At 45.5% G+C, this 20,621-nt stretch overlaps 1 protein-coding gene across 1 annotated transcript in view; it reads left to right on the forward strand.

The window, feature by feature from the left end:
• LOC126213015 (coiled-coil domain-containing protein CG32809-like) overlaps positions 1-20,621 on the forward strand; it is a 626,459-nt gene that overhangs the window by 41,545 nt on the left and 564,293 nt on the right. The window contains exon 3 of the mRNA XM_049940576.1: positions 15,550-15,721. Within this exon, the coding sequence (XP_049796533.1) occupies positions 15,550-15,721 (172 nt within the window). The remainder of the gene's footprint in view (positions 1-15,549; positions 15,722-20,621) is intronic.

The raw sequence follows: 20,621 nt of genomic DNA on the forward strand, positions 1-20,621 counted from the left end.
AGAAGTTAAGTCCCATAGCGCTCAGAGCCATTTGAGCCATACCTCGCAGCTGCAATGGCTACCGCGATATGTCATTCCAAACTCCAGTTAAATATGAAACAGATAACATTTGTATGTTCTGAGAACTTTTCTGGCGTGCGCTGCTTAAATGCTTAAACTGTATGAAAGTGAAATACAGGGTGATTCAAAAAGAATACCACAACTTTAAAAATGTGTATTTAATGAAAGAAACATAATATAACCTTCTGTTATACATCATTACAAAGAGTATTTAAAAAGGTTTTTTTTTCACTCAAAAACAAGTTCAGAGATGTTCAATATGGCCCCCTCCAGACACTCGAGCAATATCAACCCGATACTCCAACTCGTTCCACACTCTCTGTAGCATATCAGGCGTAACAGTTTGGATAGCTGCTGTTATTTCTCGTTTCAAATCATCAATGGTGGCTGGGAGAGGTGGCCGAAATACCATATCCTTAACATACCCCCATAAGAAAAAATCGCATGGGGTAAGATCAGGGCTTCTTGGAGGCCAGTGATGAAGTGCTCTGTCACGGGCTGCCTGGCGGCCGATCCATCGCCTCGGGTAGTTGACGTTCGCCTCAAGCGAACAAATGTACAACTAAATGAAACTTTATAGCTCCCTTAATTCGCCGACAGATAGTGCTTAGCTCTGTCTTTTGTCGCTGCAGAGTTTTAAATTCCTAAAGTTGTGGTATTCTTTTTGAATCACCCTGTATTTAGTTACCTTCTTTCTCCGAATTTTTATTATGAGTCTACACAATGGCCTCTCAACAATACAGTAGTGGGAAACAGTGTAAAGGCAAAGACACTTTTAGAGAAGTTCTGTACTTCTACCATCGGAGGGTGGCACGTAACTTAACCCTTTCGTGGACAAAATTATTGAGCAGTTGTTTTAATGAATGGAGATCAGATAGTAGTTAACAGATAGGTGTATTTATCATACAGAATATCAAATTTGCTCCAACTGTGAAAGTGATGTCACACAACAAGGTGGGAAGTATTCTTCCCACTGCCCTTCCTTGGAGTTAAATGACAAAAACAACTTTTTCAATATATGTCATATTTATTTGATAAATTTACTTCTCTTGTTACAGTTATTGTTCACAATTACTTGCCACGAAATTTCCTGAAACATGGGTCTATGCAAAGTGGTATTTGACAATATGTACAAACACAGCGAGTGCTCTTTTCCGCAGCTTTGGTACTACAATGACGGCACGTCCAGTACGTTTCTCCTGAAATGGGTTGATGCTCCCCTACAGCCACATGACGATAATCTTCAGCTACTTTACCCCTTTTTAACAGAAAGACAGGTTTTTGTCCACGCCTTTTTGGCATGAGAATCCAGCGATCAGTTGTCTGGCTAGATGGATCCTGTATGTGAGCTGATCATGCTGTCCACTTTCTCTTTTATTTATTTTCCACAGGATAAAACTGTCCACTGCAGCAACGTCCGCCAGGAAATAAAATATTCTGCGCCACCATTTTACAGAACGTCTGCCAATAGCATACCTTTCTCGTAGTTGATCAAACTTATCGACACCACCCAATTTTGTTGTATTCTGCCACAACTTCAGGACAAGAAATCTCTGTACTAGTACATCCTTGTTTTTCCTTTTCACTGTGGCTGTTTCTCATGGGTCATGAATTGAGGACAGGAAAGTGACTGGACGGTTATCCATCCATTTTACTGCAGAAATGGCTCCTTTTGTTTCAAACAGGAATTCTACTCGTTCCAATTTTACGATTTCCTTCATACATTGGGGTAAATCAAAAGTATTTACCTAATTCTATAGCTTTGAGGAAAGAATCACAAAATGTCACGCAAACAGCACTGAATGTCTCCTCTTATCCACCGAGACAATTGGACCGGATCTGATCCGGTGACGCTGTGTAATAGTAAACTGCCACAAAAAAAAGAAAAAAAAATGGAAGTTGACATTGTCGGCTGGTATAGTTGTGCACGGTGTATGTGCAATAGTATGAGATCCAGTACACTGACAAATACAGTCAAATGGAAACCCTACTTAATGTGCAGGGAAAAAGGAATACAAACGTCTCAAAAATGAGATCGGCAGGAAGTGCAAGATGGCTAAGCAGGGATGGCTAGAGGACAAATATAAGGATGTAGAGGCTTGTCTCATGAGGGGTAAGATAGATACTGCCTACAGGAAAATTAAAGAGACCTTTAGAGAAAAGAGAACCACTTGCATGAATATCAAAAGCTCAGGTGGAAACCCAGTTCTAAGCACAGAAGGGAAAGCAGAAAGGTGGAAGGAGTATATAGAGGGTCTAAACAACGACGATATTCTCGAGGACAATATTATGGAATTGGATGTAGATGAAGAAGAAATCGTAGATATGATACTGCGTCAAGAGTTTGACAGAGCACTGAAACACCTAAGTCGAAACAAGGCCCCGGGAGTAGACAACATTCCATTAGAACTACTGACAGCCTTGGGAGAGCCAGTCCTGACAAAACTCTACTATCTGCTGAGCAAGATGTATGAGACAGGCGAAATTCCCTCAGACTTCAAGAGGAATATAATAATTCCAATCCCAAAGAAAGCAGGTGTTGACAGATCTGAAAATTACCGAACTATCAGTTTAATAAGTCACAGCTGCAAAATACTAACGGGAATTCTTTACAGACGAATGGAAAACCTGGTAGAAGCCGACCTCGGGGAAGATCAGTTTGGATTCCGTAGAAATACTGGAACACGTGAGGCAATACTGACCCTACGACTTATCTTAGAAAATAGATTAAGGAAAGGCAAACCTAAGTTTCTAGCATTTGTAGACTTAGAGAAAGCTTTTAACAATGTTGGCTGGAATACTCTCTTTCAAATGCTGAAGGTGGCAGGGGTAAAATACAGGGAGCGAAAGGCTATTTACAATTTGTACAGAAACCATATGGCAGTTATAAGAGTCGAGGGGCATGAAAGGAAAGCAGTGGTTGGGAAAGGAGTGAGACAGGGTTGTAGCCTCTCCCCGATGTTATTCAATCTGTATATTGAGCAAGCAGTAAAGGAAACGAAAGGAAAGTTCGGAGTAGGTATTAAAATTCATGGAGAAGAAATAAAAACTTTGACGTTCGCCGATGACAGACAGCAAAGGACTTGGAAGAGCAGCTGAACGGAATGGACAGTGTCTTGAAAGGAGGATATAAGATGAACATCAACAAAAGCAAAACGAGGATACTGGAATGTAGTCGAATTAAATCGGGCGATGCTGAGGGGATTAGATTAGGAAATGAGACACTTAAAGTAGTAAAGGAGTTTCGCTATTTGGGGAGCAAAATAACTGATGATGGTCGAAGTAGAGAGGATATAAAATGTAGACTGGCAATGGCAAGGAAAGCGTTTCTGAAGAAGAGAAATTTGTTAACATCGAGTATAGATTTAAGTGTCAGGAAGTCGCTTCTGAAAGTATTTGTATGGAACTGAAACGTGGACGATAAATAGTTTAGACAAGAAGAGAATAGAAGCTTTCGAAATGTGGTGCTACAGAAGAATGCTGAAGATTAGATGGGTAGATCACATAACTAATGAGGAGGTATTGAATAGAATTGGAGAGGAGTTTGTGGCACAACTTCACTAGAAGAAGGGATCGGTTGGTAGGACATGTTCTGAGGCATCAGAAATGGTCTTCCAAAACATTCAAATGAACAATTCGACAGGAGCCAAAATAGAACATTTAGCAAACAGGAAAAATTATTTGACAAGTGTCAAAATATCAGTAATGAAGTAATCCATTGCATAATATTCACTATCCAGTCTTTCTATCATTCAAAGGCGATAGCAGTGCTTCAGAAACCACAGAACTTCCTACCAACAACAAATATTTTTGAGCTACAATCAACAAACGTGGCATACACCTTGTACTCTGTATTTATTCTTATCTCATGCGTTTGTTGGTCATTTTTAACTGTCGGCGTCGTTATTAAAATAGCTCTGATCGCTTTTCTCATTTTCTGTAATAACCCAATATTTCAAAGCAATGTAAATTTCACGATTAAACATTACTCGTTTTTTAAAAGCGTTTTAATTAAAAATCGAAACTTTTAGCACCACTCCTATGACAAATTGATGTAACGGTGTTCGCACAGTCATTAGCAACAAATAAGAATACATAATCGACCCAAAAAATACCGAAAAATACCGGTTACGCAGAAATACTGATATCGGTTCTAGCCGGTCGGTTTATTCCATCCCTACTTGGCGACTGAAGACCACTACAACGACAACAGTAATAACATATTACTGTTTAAGTTTTCAAGCTTCCTCACTCCCTAAGTATATCGCATGTCAGATACATTGGCAACTATTTCTAAATATTCCCCCCCTGGCTCACAGGCTACTCGTATTTCGAGGAAGTGCAGACGCCAAACGCGTTCGGAAACTCACACTGAGTACAACAGCAAGGACGCTCGGCTCTCGCCGATGTCGGAACGGAATTAGCGCTTTCTGCCTTATCTGCAGAGGTCTCCAAAGTTTTTAATTAAAGCAGATTGTCCGGCGTTAATGAAATCAGAGGGGGATGCTGGGAACGGCAAACCAATCTCCAACTCTGCCGAATATCTAATGAACGAGCAAACAACAGCTCGCTCCCGATACACGATCGGTATCAGGCTGTATTGTGCGTTGGGATTAACGCCGCATTCGGCGAAACGACTTGATTACGGGCAACGGAAATACAGTCGTTTCCAGTTCCCCACGCCCCGACTTGTAAAAAAGTTTTACTAACCTCCTCGATGTAATTGGTTACAATTACAGAAAAGGCCATGTAGATGCTGATTTAAGGCAAACGGTTAAAGCTGCTGGAACTGCAGTACAAAAGAAAGTTGCATAACTACATCACGAAAATGGAAACTGTTAGGAAATGAACATTTTGACCGGACGCAACCGGACTGTTTTCTTGCTGCGGTTTTCAGTCCGAATACTAAAGTCCATCCTGTGCAAGTCTCTTCATCTCTTAGCAACTATTGCACCCTCCGTCCACTTGAACCTGTTTATTGTATTCTTGGTCTCCCTCTACCATTTTAACCCCCCCCCCCCTTCCCCAGACACACACTTCCCTCCAATACTAAGTTGGTGATCCCTTGATGTCTCAGAGTGTCTCGTATAAATCGATCTCTTCTCTATTGAAACGGTGCCATACACACTACGTGAGCAAAAGTATCCGGACACCTGGCTGAAAATGACTTACAAGCGCGTGGCGGACTCCATCGGTAATGCTGGAATTCAGTACGGTGTTGGCCCACCCTTAGCCTTGATGACAGCGTCCACTCTCGCAGGCACACGTTCAATCAGGTGCTGGGAGGTTTCTCGGGGAAAGACAGCCCATTCTTCACGGAATGCTGCACTGAGGAGAAGTATCGACGTCAGTCGGTGAGGCCTGGCACGAAGTCCGCGTTCCAAAACATCCCATAGGATTCAGGTCAGGACTCTGTGCAGGCCAGTCCATTACAGGGATGTTATATTCGTGTAGCCACTCCGCCACAAGCCGTGCATTATGAACAGGTGCTCGATCGTGTTGAAAGATGCATTCGCCATCCCCGAATTGCTCTTTAACATTGGGAAGCAAGAAGGTGCTTAAAACATCAATATAGGCCTGTGCTGTGGTACTGCCACGCAAAACAGCAAGGGGTGCAAGCCCCCTCCATGAAAAACACGACCACACCACAACACCACCGCCTCCGAATTTTACTGTTGGCACTACACACGCTGGCAGGTGACGTTCACCGGGCGTTCGCCATACCGACACCCCGCCACATTCTGTACCGTGATTCGTCACTCCACACAACGTTTTTCCACTGTTCAATCGTCCAATGTTTACACTATGACACCAAGCGAGGCGTCGTTTGGCATTTACCGGCGTGATGTGTGGCTTATGAGCAGCCGCTCGACCATGAAATCCAAGTTTTCTCACCTCCCGCCTAATTGTACTTGCAGTGGATCTAGATGCAGTTTGGAATTCCTGTCTGATGGTCTGCACAGATGTCTGCCTGTTACACATTACGACCCTCTTCAACTGTCGGCGGTCTCTGTCAGTCAACAGACGAGGTCGGCCTGTATGTTTTTGTGCTGTGTGTGTCGCTTCACGTTTCCACTTCACTATCGCATCGGAAACAGTGGACCTAGGGATGTTTAGGAGTGTGGAAATCTCGCGTACAGACGTATGACACAAGTGACACCCAATCACCTGACCACGTTCGAAGTCCGTGAGTTCCGCGGAGCGCCCCATTCTGCTCTCTCACGATGTCTAATGGCTACTGAGGTCGCTGATATGAAGTACCTGGCAGTGGGTGGCAGCACAATGCACCTAATATGAAAACGTATGTTTTTGGGGGTGTCCAGATAAGTGTATTTATTTTCTCCACAATTCGTTGTAGTACTTCTCCGTTATCTATCGCATCAGATCTTAAACATTCTTCTGCTGCATATTTCGAAAGCTTCTATTCTCTTCTTGCAAGAATAGTTCGTGGTGAATGTTTCAGTTGTGTACAAGGCTACAATCCACACAAACACCATCAGGAAAGAAGTCCTAGCGCTTTAATTTACGTTCCACCAGATACCCAGCCAGGCTTTCACACAGACAACACCTATTATCTACCGCCAAACGATTTGTCTGGCATAGCAGCAATTCAGTAGTGGTTACCGCAATAAAGACAGGGTTCCTATGAGAGTAATACTACAACGTCTGACGTCTGTAGCATACTATATCGAATTTACTAAAGACTTTCTTTCAAATTCTGAAGGTGGAAGGGGTAAAATACGGGGAGCGAAAGGCTATTTACAATTTGTACAGAAACCAGATGGCAGTTATAAGAGTCGAGGGACATGAAAGGGAAGCAGTGGTTGGGAAGGGAGTGAGACGGGGTTGTAGCCTCTCCCCGATGTTATTCAATCTGTATATTGAGCAAGCAGTAAAGGAAACAAAAGATATGTTTGGAGTAGGTATTAAAATTCGTGGAGAAGAAGTAAAAACTTTCAGGTTCGCCGATGGCATTGTAAATATGTGAGAGACAGCAAAGGAGTTGGAAGAGCAACAGGACGGAATGGATAGTGTCTTGAAAGGAAGATATAAGATGAACATCAACAAAAGCAAAACGAGGATAATGGAATGTAGTCAAATTAAATCGGGTGATGCTGAGGGAATTAAATTAGGAAATGAGACACTTAAAGTAGTAAAGGGGTTTGGTATTTAGGGAGTAAAGTAACTGATGATGGTCGAAGTAGAGAGGATATAAAATGTAGACTGGCAATAGCAAGGAAAGCGTTTCTGAAGAATAGAATTTTGTTAACATCTAGTATACATTTAAGTGCCAGGAAGTCGCTTCTGGAAGTATTTGTAAGGAGTGTTCAAAATGGTTCAAATGGCTCTGAGCACTATGGGACGTAACATCTGAGGTCATCAGTCCCCTAGAACTTACATCACACACATCCATGCCCGAGGCAGGATTCCAACCTGCGAGCGTAGCGGTCGCCAAGTTCCAAACTGAAGCGCCTAGAACCGCTTGGCGACACAGACCGGCAGTCGGCGATGGACGTGCGGAACGAGAGTTATCTCTTAACGTCCGTCTGGTCATATTTAAAACCGTGTGAACCATTAGTAACACCGAGTACGGGTTAAGGACTCATCAGCGTAGGTATCCTGCGTCATTTGGTGTGTCTCTCTAAAGGTTTTCTTTGGTTTCACGCAAAATTTAATGCACACGCGTTGCTCCTCTAACAACGTTCTACTCAGTACAGCACTGGACAATAACTGACAGAAACACAACAATGTTAGCCGGCCGCGGTGGCCGTGCGGTTCTAGGCGCTCCAGTCCGGAGCCGCGCTGCTGCTACGGTCGCAGGTTCGAATCCTGCCTCGGGCATGGATGTGTGTGATGTCCATAGGTTAGTTAGGTTTAAGTAGTTCTAAGTTCTAGGGGACTGATGACCTCAGCTGTTAAGTCCCATAGTGCTCAGAGCCATTTGAACCACAACAATGTTATTTCTGGCAATATGCTTGGGACAACAGTACATTTTCAGGCGGACAAACTTTCGAAATTACAGTAGTTACAATTTTCAACAACAGATGGCGCTGCAAGTGATGTGAAAGATATAGAAGACAACGCAGTCTGTGGGTGCGCCATTCTGTACGTCGTCTTTCTGCTGTAAGCGTGTGCTGTTCACAACGTGCAAGTGTGCTGTGGACAACATGGTTTATTCCTTAGAACAGAGGATTTTTCTGGTGTTGGAATTCCACCGCCTAGAACACAGTGTTGTTGCAACAAGACGAAGTTTTCAACGGAGGTTTAATGTAACTAAAGGACCGAAAAGCGATACAATAAAGGATCTGTTTGAAAAATTTCAACGGACTGGGAACGTGACGGATGAACGTGCTGGAAAGGTAGGGCGACCGCGTACGGCAACCACAGAGGGCAACGCGCAGCTAGTGCAGCAGGTGATCCGACAGCGGCCTCGGGTTTCCGTTCGCCGTGTTGCAGCTGCGGTCCAAATGACGCCAACGTCCACGTATCGTCTCATGCGCCAGAGTTTACACCTCTATCCGTACAAAATTCAAACGCGGCAACCCCTCAGCGCCGCTACCATTGCTGCACGAGAGACATTCGCTAACGATATAGTGCACAGGATTGATGACGGCGATATGCATGTGGGCAGTATTTGGTTTATTGACGAAGCTTATTTTTACCTGGACGGCTTCGTCAATAAACAGAACTGGCGCATATGGGGAACCGAAAAGCCCCATGTTGCAGTCCCATCGTCCCCGCATCCTCAAAAAGTACTGGTCTGGGCCGCCATTTCTTCCAAAGGAATCATTGGCCCATTTTTCAGATCCGAAACGATTACTGCATCTCGCTATCTGGACATTCTTCGTGAATTTGTGGCGGTACAAACTGCCTTAGACGACACTGCGAACACCTCGTGGTTTATGCAAGATGGTGCCCGGCCACATCGCACGGCCGACGTCTTTAATTTCCTGAATGAATATTTCGATGATCGTGTGATTGCTTTGGGCTATCCGAAACATACAGGAGGCGGCGTGGATTGGCCTCCCTATTCGCCAGACATGAACCCCTGTGACTTCTTTCTGTGGGCACACTTGAAAGACCAGGTGTACCGCCAGAATCCAGAAACAATTGAACAGCTGAAGCAGTACATCTCATCTGCATGTGAAGCCATTCCGCCAGACACGTTGTCAAAGGTTTCGGGTAATTTCATTCAGAGACTACGCCATATTATTGCTACGCATGGTGGATATGTGGAAAATATCGTACTATAGAGTTTCCCAGACCGCAGCGCCATCTGTTGTTGTAAATTGTAACTACTGTAATTTCGAAAGTTTGTCTGCCTGAAAATGTACTGTTATCCCAAGCATATTGCAACAAACGGTGTATTTCTATCGCTGCTCGTTTAGTTTGTATTGCCGTTTCAAATATACCGGTCATTTTTGAAACACCCTGTACATGGTAACTCTGCAATTCACACTTAACTGTCTGGCAGAGGGTTCATCGAAACATTTTCATACTACTTCTCTATCATTCCCCTCTCGAATGACGCGTGGGAAAAAGCAACACCTAAATCATTCCCTTCGAGCTCTTGATTTCTCTTATTTTATTGTGATAATCATTTCTTTCTACCTAGGTGGGTGTCAAAAAAATATTTTCGCATTCGGAAGAGAAAGTTAGTGATTGAAATTTCGTAAATAGATCTCGCCGCAAAGGAAACCGCCTTCGTTTCAGTGACTGCCACCCCAACTCGCGTATCATATCAGTGACACTCTCACCCCTATTGCGCGATAACACGAAACTAGCTGCCCTTCTTTGCACTGGTCATGCTGACAAAGTTTTATGAATTTATTTGTAAAAGTATAGAAAGTAGAAAATAAAATGTCCTGTTGTGCCTCTCCTGCTCCATGTCGGCCCGTTTGACGTCGTATCCCCCTTAAGACAGACACGTCGTTTAAATACCTGGGCGCAACGTTGCAAAGCGTTATTAGGTGGAACAAGCATGTAAGTACTGTGGTAGAGAAGGCGAATGGCCGACTTAGTTATATTGGGAGAATTTTAGGAAAGAGTGGTTCACCTGTGATGGAGACTGCATACAGGAAGCTGATGCAACCTCTTCTTGAGTACTGCTCGAGTGTTTGGGATCGGTAGCAGGTCGGATTGTAGAAAGACATCGAAGCAATTTGGAGACAGGCTGCTAGATTTGTTACCGGTACGTTCGAACAACACGCAAGTGTTACGGAGATGCTTCGGGAACTCAAATGGGAATCCCTGGAGGGATGTTGAGGTTCTTTTCGAGAAACACTGTTGAGAAAATTTAGAGAACCGCTATTTGAAATTGATTGGTGAACGATTCTACTGCCGCCACGAACATACACTGCGTGTAAGGATCACGAAGACAAGATAAGAGAAATTAGGGTTCACACGGAGATATATACAAGGTGTTACAAAAAGGTACAGCCAAACTTTCAGGAAACATTCCTCACACACAAAGAGAGAAAATATGTTATGTGGACATCTGTCCGGAAACGCTTACTTTCCATGTTAGAGCTCATTTTATTACTTCTCTTCAAATGATGGAATGGAAACACACAGCAACAGAACGTACCAGCGTGACTTCAACACTTTGTTACAGGAAATGTTCAAAATGTCCTCCGTTAGCGGGGATACATGCATCCACCCTCCGTCGCACGGAATCCCAGATGCGCTGATGCAGCCCTGGAGAATGGCGTATTGCATCACGGCCGTCCACAATACGAGCACGAAGAGTCTCTACATTTGGTACCGGGGTTGCGTAGACAAGAGCTTTCAAATGCCCCCATAAATGAAAGTCAAGAGGGTTGAGGTCAGGAGAGCGTGGAGGCCACGGAATTGGTCCGCCTCTACCAATCCGTCAGTCACCGAATCTGTTGTTGAGAAGCGTACGAACACTTGCACTGAAATGTGCAGGAGCTCCATCGTGGATGAACCACATGTTGTGTCGTACTTGTAAAGGTACATGTTCTAGCAGCAGAGGTAGAGTATGCCGTATGAAATCATGATAACGTGCTCCACTGAGCGTAGGTGGAAGAACATGGAGCCCAATCGAGACATCACCAACAATGCCTGCCCAAACGTTCACAGTACTGTAGAGCAATAAGTCGCATGTCAACACAAGCACCGAAGTCAACATTACCTTCCTTCAATTGGGCCAACTGGCGGTGAATCGAGGAAGTACAGTACATACTGACGAAACTAAAATGAGCTCTAACATGGAAAGTAAGCGTTTCCGGACACATGTCCACATAACATCTTTTCCTTATTTGTGTGTGAGGAATGTTTCCTGAAAGTTTGGCCGTACCTTTTTGTAACACCCTGTATAGATGTCGTTTTTCCCTCGTCCTGTTTGCGAGAGGAACAGGAAAGGAAATGACTAGTAGTGGTGCAGAGTGCCCTCCGCCACGCACCGTATCGTGACTTGCGGAGTATCTGTGCAGCGGTAGATGCAGAACCGCACCTGACAGAGACGCAAAAGAATATTCATCACCACCCACTAAATTTCATTGCCTTTTCATTACTTTTCGGAACACCTGCTCATTTTCATTACTACTTCATGACTTTCATGGCCTGTATAGGCCCTGGTATGGAATCAACGCAGTGAGACAAGTCGACCTGGAGAAGTGGCATAATGACAGAAATGAGCTGTAGTGTTTGGACGTGCCCGTGACCACACCGCGAACTGACTTGACAGGTTGGTCGCCGAATCAACTCGGACTTTTCAGCCTGTCTACGGGGAACGGTGCACCACAGGCAGTCATGCAGCGCGGTGTGAGAACAGTCGGCGTACATCTTAACCGATAAGGGCTGGTGACGACTGCCACGCATTATCCGTGACAACCGGTTTCAAACGTGACAGGAATCGCTGTTGTCTGTGAATGCAGCCGCGGCTCAACCTGTTTCCTAGCGAGCGTTGCGAAGGGAGCTGTATGCAGTGCGCATTTGGAGTCGGGTGTCTCGCGAAAGACCATTGCTCACATGGTCATACAGAGCTGCACGCCTGCAGTGGTCCTAACAACACAGGAGCTGGACAGTGGCTGATTTACGTGGGGGTGGGAAGGGGGGGGGGAGTGTTTAGTGTGGACTACAGAGTCTGACATTTCGCCTCTTTGTTCCAAATGATGCTATGCGTCGAGTGCAACGGTGGGCGAGTGAGGTGTTTAACGTGAAGTTCAACCTGGAAATTTGTCTGTGACTCTTGGACTCTCTGCAGGAGAGCTTCCGTAAAGTTTGGAAGGTAGGAGACGAGGTACTGGCAGAAGTAAAGCTTCAGTCGTGCTTGGATAGCTCAGTTGGTAGAGCACTTGCCCGCGAAAGGCAGAGGTCCCGAGTTCGAGTCTCGGTCGGGCACACAGTTTTAATCTGCCAGGAAGTTTCATATCAGCGCACACTCCGCTGCAGAGTGAAAATCTCATTCTGTCTTCGAATACTAGAACAGGGCCCATGCAAGCGGAGGAGAATGTCTCCCATAGAATCGAGCCGCCGTCCACCTCGTTGACGGCGTTTGTGGAGATTACCATGTTATTTACCTGAAGAGCCGACAGGTTTCTGTTGGTCGACGGTCGAATCCAGATGTTCCCGTGCCCATAATACTTGTAATTGAAGATGTCGTTGAGTCAACATGTGAACACGTAGGGGTGGTCAGCTGCGGAGCTCCAAGTTCGACAATGTTCGATGAACGGTGTGCCCCGAAACACTTGAGCGTGCACTGGCATTGTGCTCTTTTCGGCAGAGATGCCACAAATCAACATCTATCCTAGTTTACAGAGCAGACAAGCTTCCGAACGCAATGTTCTGTGAAGGGTCGTGGATGTCCAATCATTTAGAGCCTAGTGTTAGTCTCACTGTCCTTTCTCTTTCTGTAGATGCTCACGGCAGTAGCACGTGAACATTCCAACAGCTTCACTGTTTTCGAGATAACCGTTCACAGTCCATGCGCAATAATAATCTGTCTTTTGTTAAAGTCACTTATCTCAATGGATTTCCCCATTTGCAGCCCATAAGAGATGGAACTGATCCCCCATGGTACACAAAACAGGTCCGAACGCTGTTGCAGAGGCAACGGAAAAAGCATGCGAAGTTCAGGAGAACGCGAAATCCCGAAGATTAGCGAAAATTTACAGACGCGCGAAATTTGGCGCGGACTTCAATGAGAGATGCCTTTAATAGGTTCCACAACGAAACATTGTCTCGAAATTTCGTAGAAAATCCGAAGAAATTCTGGTCGTATGTAAAGTACACAAGCGGCAAGACGCAGTCAAAACCTTCGCTGCGCAGTGCCGATGGTACTGTTACCGACGACTGTGCCGCTAAAGCGGAGTTATTGAACGCAGTTTTCCGAAATTCCTTCGCCAGGGAATATGAATGGAATATCCCAGAATTTGAAACACGAACAGCTGCTAGCATGAGTTTCTTAGAAGTGGATACCTTAGGGGTTGCGAAGCAACTCAAATCGCTTGACACGGGCAAGTCTTCAGGTCCAGATTGTATACCGATTAGGTTCCTTTAAGATTACGCTGATACAATAGCTCCCTATTTAGCAATCATATACAACCGCTCGCTCACCGATAGATCTGTACCTACAGATTGGAAAATTGCGCAGGTTACACCAGTGTTTAAGAAGGGTAGTAGGAGTAATCCATAGAACTGCAAACCTATATCGTTGACGTCGGTTTGCAGTAGGGTTTTGGAGCATATACTGTGTTCAAACATCATGAATCACCTCGAAGGGAACGATCTATTGATACGTAATCGGCATGGTTTCAGAAAACATCGTTCTTGTGCAACGCAGCTAGCTCTTTATTCGCACGAAGTAATGGCTGCTATCGACAGGGGATCTCAAGTTTATTCCGTATTTCTAGATTTCCGGGAAGCATTTGACACCGTTCCTCACAAGCGACTTCTAATCAAGCTGCGGGCCTATGGGGTATCGTCTCAGTTGTGCGACTGGATTCGTGATTTCCTGTCAGGAAGGTCGCAGTTCGTAGTAATAGACGGCAAATCATCGAATAAAACAAGTGATATCAGGTGTTCCCCAGGGAAGCGTCCTGGGACCTCTGCTGTTCCTGATCTATATAAATGACCTGGGTGACAATCTGAGCAGTTCCCTTAGGTTGTTCGCAGATGATGCTGTAATTTACCGTCTAGTAAGGTCATCCGAAGACCAGTATCAGTTGCAAAGCGATTTAGAAAATATTGCTGTACGGTGTGGCAGGTGGCAGTTGACGCTAAATAGCGAAAAGTGTGAGGTGATCCACACGAGTTCCAAAAGAAATCCGTTGGAATTCGATTACTCAGAAATGGCTCTGAGCACTATGGGACTCAACTGCTGGGGTCATTAGTCCCCTAGAACTTAGAACTAGTTAAACCTAACTAACCTAAGGACATCACAAACATCCATGCCCGAGGCAGGATTCGAACCTGCGACCGTAGCGGTCTTGCGGTTCCAGACTGCAGCGCCTTTAACCGCACGGCCACTTCGGCCGGCTACTTCGATTACTCGATAAGTAGTACAATTCTCAAGGCTGGCAATTCAACTAAGTACCTGGGTGTTAAAATTACGTACAACTTCAGTTGGAAAGACCACATAGGTAATATTGTGGGGAAGGCGAGCCAAAGGTTGCGTTTCATTGGCAGGACACTTGGAAGATGCAACAAGTCCACTAAAGAGACAGCTCACACTACACTCGTTCGTCCTCTGTCGGAATATTGCTGCGCGGTGTGGGATCCTTACCAGGTGGGATTGACGGAGGACATAGAAAGGGTGCAAAAAAGGGCAGCTCGTTTTGTTTTATCACGTAATAGGGGAGAGAGAGTGGCAGATATGATACGCGAGTTGGGACGGAAGTCATTAAAGCAAAGACGTTTTTCGTCGCGGCGAGCTCTAGTAACGAAATTTCAGCCACCAACTTTCTCTTCCGAATGCGAAAATATTTTGTTGAGCCCAACCTACATAGGTAGGAATGATCATCAAAATAAAATAAATCAGAGCTCGAACAGAAAGGTTTAGGTGTTCGTTTTTTCCGCGCGCTGTTCGGGAGCGGAATGGTAGGGAGATAGTATGATTGTGGTTCGATGAACCCTCTGCCAAGCACTTAAATATGAATTGCAGAGTAATCATGTATATGTAGATGTAGGATGATCCCATGTCGGTGTCTGCTCCGCTCACATGCTTTTGTTATTGTGTCACGTGCCCACACTGCCATCAGGTTCCAGTGTCGTGGTGGGCAGTGGTCATTTTTGACTCATCAGTGTAGTTAGGCTTGCAGAGTGAATGAGTGAGTGCTGGAGGGTGGTTCAACACGTGGTGCTGTGGCTTCCCATTTCTGCTTCTGTGCGGAGAATTAGATGTGGGGAGTGAGTGGCGGAGGGCTGTTTGGCTTGGAATTGAGTGTGTTGCTGGCTAGTCTGCTGTCTTGTGTAGAGTTAGACTTGCAGTGTTGTTTGTGACGCGTTGCCGTGTGCCCTGTGCAGTCGCCGCTGCCGCGCGGGTACCCGCCGCTGCCGTCGGCCATGCTGTTCGACGACGACCCGGGCATCATGTCGGAGGTGGAGACCAGCTCGACGGGGTTCCGACGAGGCGGCAAGCAGCGCTCCAGCTTGCCCGTGGTTCGCACCCCGTCCAAGACCCTGGAGCGCCCACTAGGTGAGCCGTCCTACAGATTTAGTGGTCACGGTAACCACACTATTCAGTTTTTATTTTGACTACTACACTTTGCAGTGAGCTGATGCAGCAAATTTCATCGGGCAGACCACTGTTTACCACTATGTAATTTTTTGGGAACCCAGGCTTCTCTGACGAATTTCATTTATGAAAACTTGGCTCATCAGCCGAGTCGTAATGTCGTCTTGTCGCAACATTTCAATGTGTTTCCTATTTGCCATCTTCCAGGGCTGTTGTGTTCGTGTTCAGTTCATCCCTTTATAGACACTGGACTGCATAATCCTCTCCTAGGTGATCAATGGGAGAGCGAATCATGTGCCTTCTGCAGAGTGAAGTCGGATCTGGATATCGAGTCCCGATGCTGGCAGTGTGAAGTTGGCTCCAAGTGTCAAGTCGTGGAGCTAGTAGGGTGAAGTTGGCTCCAGGTGTAGAGTCCCAGTACTGGCAGGGTGAAGTTGGCCCTAGGTGTTCTGGTGCTGGCAGGGTGCATTTGGCTCTAGAGGTCAAGTCCCAGTCATATTAGGGTGAAGCTGGCTCCAGGTGTCGAGTCCCGGTTCTGGCGGAGTACAGTTGGCTCCAGAGGCCGAGTCCCAGTCGTGGTAGGTTCCAGGTGTCAAGTCTCAGTACTGGCAGGGTGAACTTGGCTCCAGGCGTCGAGTCCTGGCGCTGACAGGCTGGATTCGGAGGTCAAGTCCCAGTGGTGGCAGGGTGAAGTTGGTTCCAGGTGTAGAGTCCCACGGCTGGTGGGGTGAAGTTGGTTCCAGGTGTTGAGTCCCAGTGCTGGCAGGATGAAGTTGGCTCTGGGTGTCGAGTTACAGTGTTGGAAGTGTGAAGTTGGCTCCAGGTATTCTGGTGCTGGCAGGGTGCAGTTGGCTCCAGAGGTCAAGTACCAGTTGTGGTAGGTTCCAGGTGTCAAGTCTTAGTGCTGGTAGGGTGTAGTTGGCTCTAGGTGTCGAGTCCTGGTGCTAGCAGGGTGCAGTTGGCTCTGGAGGTCAAGTCCCAGTGGTGGCAGGGTGAAGTTGGTTCTAGGTGTTGAGTCCCATGGCTGGTAGGGTGAAGCTGGTTCCAGTTGTCGAGTTTCAGTGCTGGCAGGATGAAGTTGGCTCTGGAGGTAGATTCCCAGTGGTGGCAGGGTGAAGTTGGTGCCAGGTGTCGAGTCCCAATGCTGATAGGGTAAAGTTGACACTGCATCTACCACTTTCACATCAGCACGTTCCTGGCGCATTTTTACTAACGACACATCTGGGTTGACAAAATGGTTGTGCACGCTTATTTCCACTGTCTCTTTGATGATCAAATGCCAGAACTCATTAGCTTGGCACAACACTGTTGTCTGTTCAAAAACAAACGTGCTTCTTTTGTTGATGTGGTTCTCTGCCACTTCAGACTTGTCAGTTTCGCTTAGTCAAACGCTCTACACGTTTTCTGAATAGCACTGCGAGATGCATCACAGTATCTGCCCGATGGACTGCATGACCAGGTGTCTACAGCATCTGTTGCGAGTGTGGCATGCGGTACATTGGCCAGACGCAGCGATGCATCTCACAGTGCTGTTCAGAACAAGTGTTTGCCTTGCAATGGCAGTGTACGGTATAAACAAAGGACGCACGTTTGTTGTTGATCAGACAAAGGTAGTACGCTCAGCTAATGAATTCTGGCATTCAGTCATCAAAGAACCAGTGGAAATAAGACTACACAATGATTTTGTCAACTGGGACAACACTTTATAGCGGAACTCCCTATGGGAATTGGCGTTCGTAAGGAACGCTTTCATGTGAAAGTTGCGTAGGCAACGGACGGAATAGACAGGCAGCTCCCAGACTGGACGCCTATACCTCCCTCTACACAGGTGCCCCCATCCCCAACCCCCACCGCGGCCATCAGGAAAAGAGATGAAACTTCCTGGCAGATTAAAACTGTGTGCCGGACCGAGACTCGAACTCGGGACCTTGGCTTTCGCGGGCAAGTGCTATACCAGCTGAGCTACTCAAGCACGACTCACGTCCCGTCCTCACAGCTTTACTTCCACCAGTATCTCGTCTCCTACCTTCCAAACATAGGTCCCGTGTTCGAGTCTCGGTCCGGCACACAGTTTTAATCTGCCAGGAAGTTTCATATCAGCGCACACTCCGCTGCAGAGTGAAAATCTCATTCAGGAAAAGAGATGTCTGCGATCTAGAGGCTGTAAAAGGACAAACCGGTCGTGACCCGACACTTCACCAGACGACAGGAAATAGGGAACTTGTCGAAATGTTGCGGCGAGACGACTCGGCTGATAACACGAAAAAGATTTAATTAACTTTGTAATCATTTGTCAAAAATGACGAAACATGTTGTACAGAAGATTTTGACCACCCTCACTTGGACGAGTGTCTCAAGAAAAGTGCTGCACCTAAAAGCTAAAAATTGTTGGTGTTACGTTTGGCACGTGTTGGAATTTCGACGAAATGTGGGACGCTAAAGGCTAGACCATTTGACACGGAATGAGCCATTTTTCTGTTCTCTCAGCCATGCTGCGTCTCGGTACTGTCCAGAGAAGCTCTACCTTAAGTTTTTGAAGAAAAAAAAGAAAGTTCTGTCGTCCAGATAGTGTTTGACTTTATATTGTAAACTCAGTGTTTTCTTTGGCACAATAACAGAAATTGTTTTACGTTCCTAACCAGTGTCAGTCAGCTTTCGCCATCATCAGAACTGGAAGACAAAGGAAAGAATATCTACTCGTATTTTACCTTGTCACCTCTACACACGTGGGACAGCATAAAAAAATTACAACGAAAACTGGTTTTCATATAATGAGATTTTCACTCTGCAGCGGAGTGTGCGCTGATATGAAACTTCCTGGCAGATCAAAACTGTGTGCCAGACCGAGACTCGAACTCGGGACATTTACCTTTCGCGGGCAAGTGCTCTACCAATTGAGCTACCCAAGCACGAGTCAGGACCCCTCCCCACAGCTTTACTTCTGCCAGTACGTCTCCTACCTTCCAAACTTTACAGAAGCTCTCCTGCGAATCCTGCAGAAGTAAAGCTGTGAGGACGGGGCGTGAGTCGTGCTTGGGTAGCTCAGTTGGTAGAGCACTTGCCCACGAAAGGCAAAGGTCCCGAGTTCGAGTCTCGGTCCGGCACACAATTTTGATCTGGCAGGTAGTTTCATATCAGCGCACACTCCGCTGCAGAGTGAAAATCTCATTCTGGAAACATCCCCCAGGCTTTGGCTAAGCCATGTCTTCGCAATATCCTTTCTTTCAGGAGTGCTAGTTCTGCAAGGTTCGCAGGAGAGCTTCTGTGAAGTTTGGAAGGTAGGAGACAAGGTACTGGCAGAAGTATAGCTGTGAGGACGGGCCGGGTAACTCGGTTTGGTAGAGCACTTGCCCGCCCGCGAAAGGCAAAGGCCCCGAGTTCGAGTCTCGGCTCGGCACACAGTTTTAATCTGCCAGGTGGTTTTCATATTGATTCAGAGCAGTATCAGTTCATCACCAAGTAAAGCCCTGCCAGACTACATTGTGATGCTCTTCCTATTCCCGTACAGATGCCTAGTTACTTGCTTAATGACCCATTCGGTTAAAATATCGCCTGTTGTGCATCTGTGATTCGTATTCACCCCAGACGTGTACTGCCTAATCTAACAAAAGGCATCATCATTGGTTTCATTTCTCCACATTGTTACCGAGTAACTTTCTATTATATAGATTTGCTAAATTTTGATTTGGCTCGTCGATTTGTGAGAAGTGGTTTTGATTGGTGCACTGGTTTCCCTGTGTCTCTTAAGTTTCCAGGAGCCAATTGCCTGTTCTTATGTTGTGGGAAATAATAACTATGTTTCCGCAGAACGGATTATACTTCTTCTGCAGTGCAGCCTTAATGTGAGAAAAACTTCTTTATGTGCCTTTTGGATACAAAACTTGATGTACTTTCTTTTTCAGTGTTGTATGTGTTGTGGTAGTAACGTGCAGTGACCAGTGAGAAACCACACACACACACACACACACACACACACACACACACACACACACACCACACACACACAGATATATATATATATATATTCTTGCGCTGATAACGCATGAAGGGACATCCTCAAGTATGTGATCACATAAAATAGACCAAGACGATTTCATAAGACAGAATGAAGAATCAAAATAGTGTCAATGACAACAGTTGGTAACGACGTAAGCAGTACGATGACGACCAAATAAACGACGTTGAAATAGACAACAGTACAAAACACGACAGGAAAATAATGGAAGACAACAAAGAGTGAGACGACGACGACGGAAACGGTGGCGAAATAGGTGACGAAGCTGAGATTGACGATGGTGAAGGAATCAAATGTGACAAAACAGACGATGGGAAACTAGAGGAAAGCGATGATATAGATGATGTCGAAGTAGCGTCGACAAAGTACACCGTGCAGAAATAGACGATGACTGCGACATGACAGCGATATATACTATGAGGAAATAGGTGATGTTAACAGTGAAATAGATAATTATAAAATATACAACAATGAACAAACGGCATTGAAATAGAGGAAGACAATGAAAGATTTAGTGAGTATGCCAGAGATGATGATAATGATGTAGACTGCGACAATTGACGTGATGACTATAGTCAGACCACAACAATGAAAGGGACAATGACAAATCAGAGGACGATAATAATGAAATACATGACAGCAAGGAAAGAGAGAGTGAAGTAGGACAATGACAATATAAATGACGATCATGATGACAACGTTAATAACAACAATTAAGAAATGGACAACTTTGAAAGAGAGCGAAGGTGTGAAAAACGCACTGGCATTGTCAGTATGGGGGAGATTTGGAATGTAAGATAACTGAAGGAAACTACAGAAGTCAAGATAATTAATTAAACATTTAAC

The sequence above is a fragment of the Schistocerca nitens genome, chromosome 11 (genome assembly GCF_023898315.1).
Source record: "Schistocerca nitens isolate TAMUIC-IGC-003100 chromosome 11, iqSchNite1.1, whole genome shotgun sequence".
Lineage (NCBI taxonomy): Eukaryota > Metazoa > Arthropoda > Insecta > Orthoptera > Acrididae > Schistocerca > Schistocerca nitens.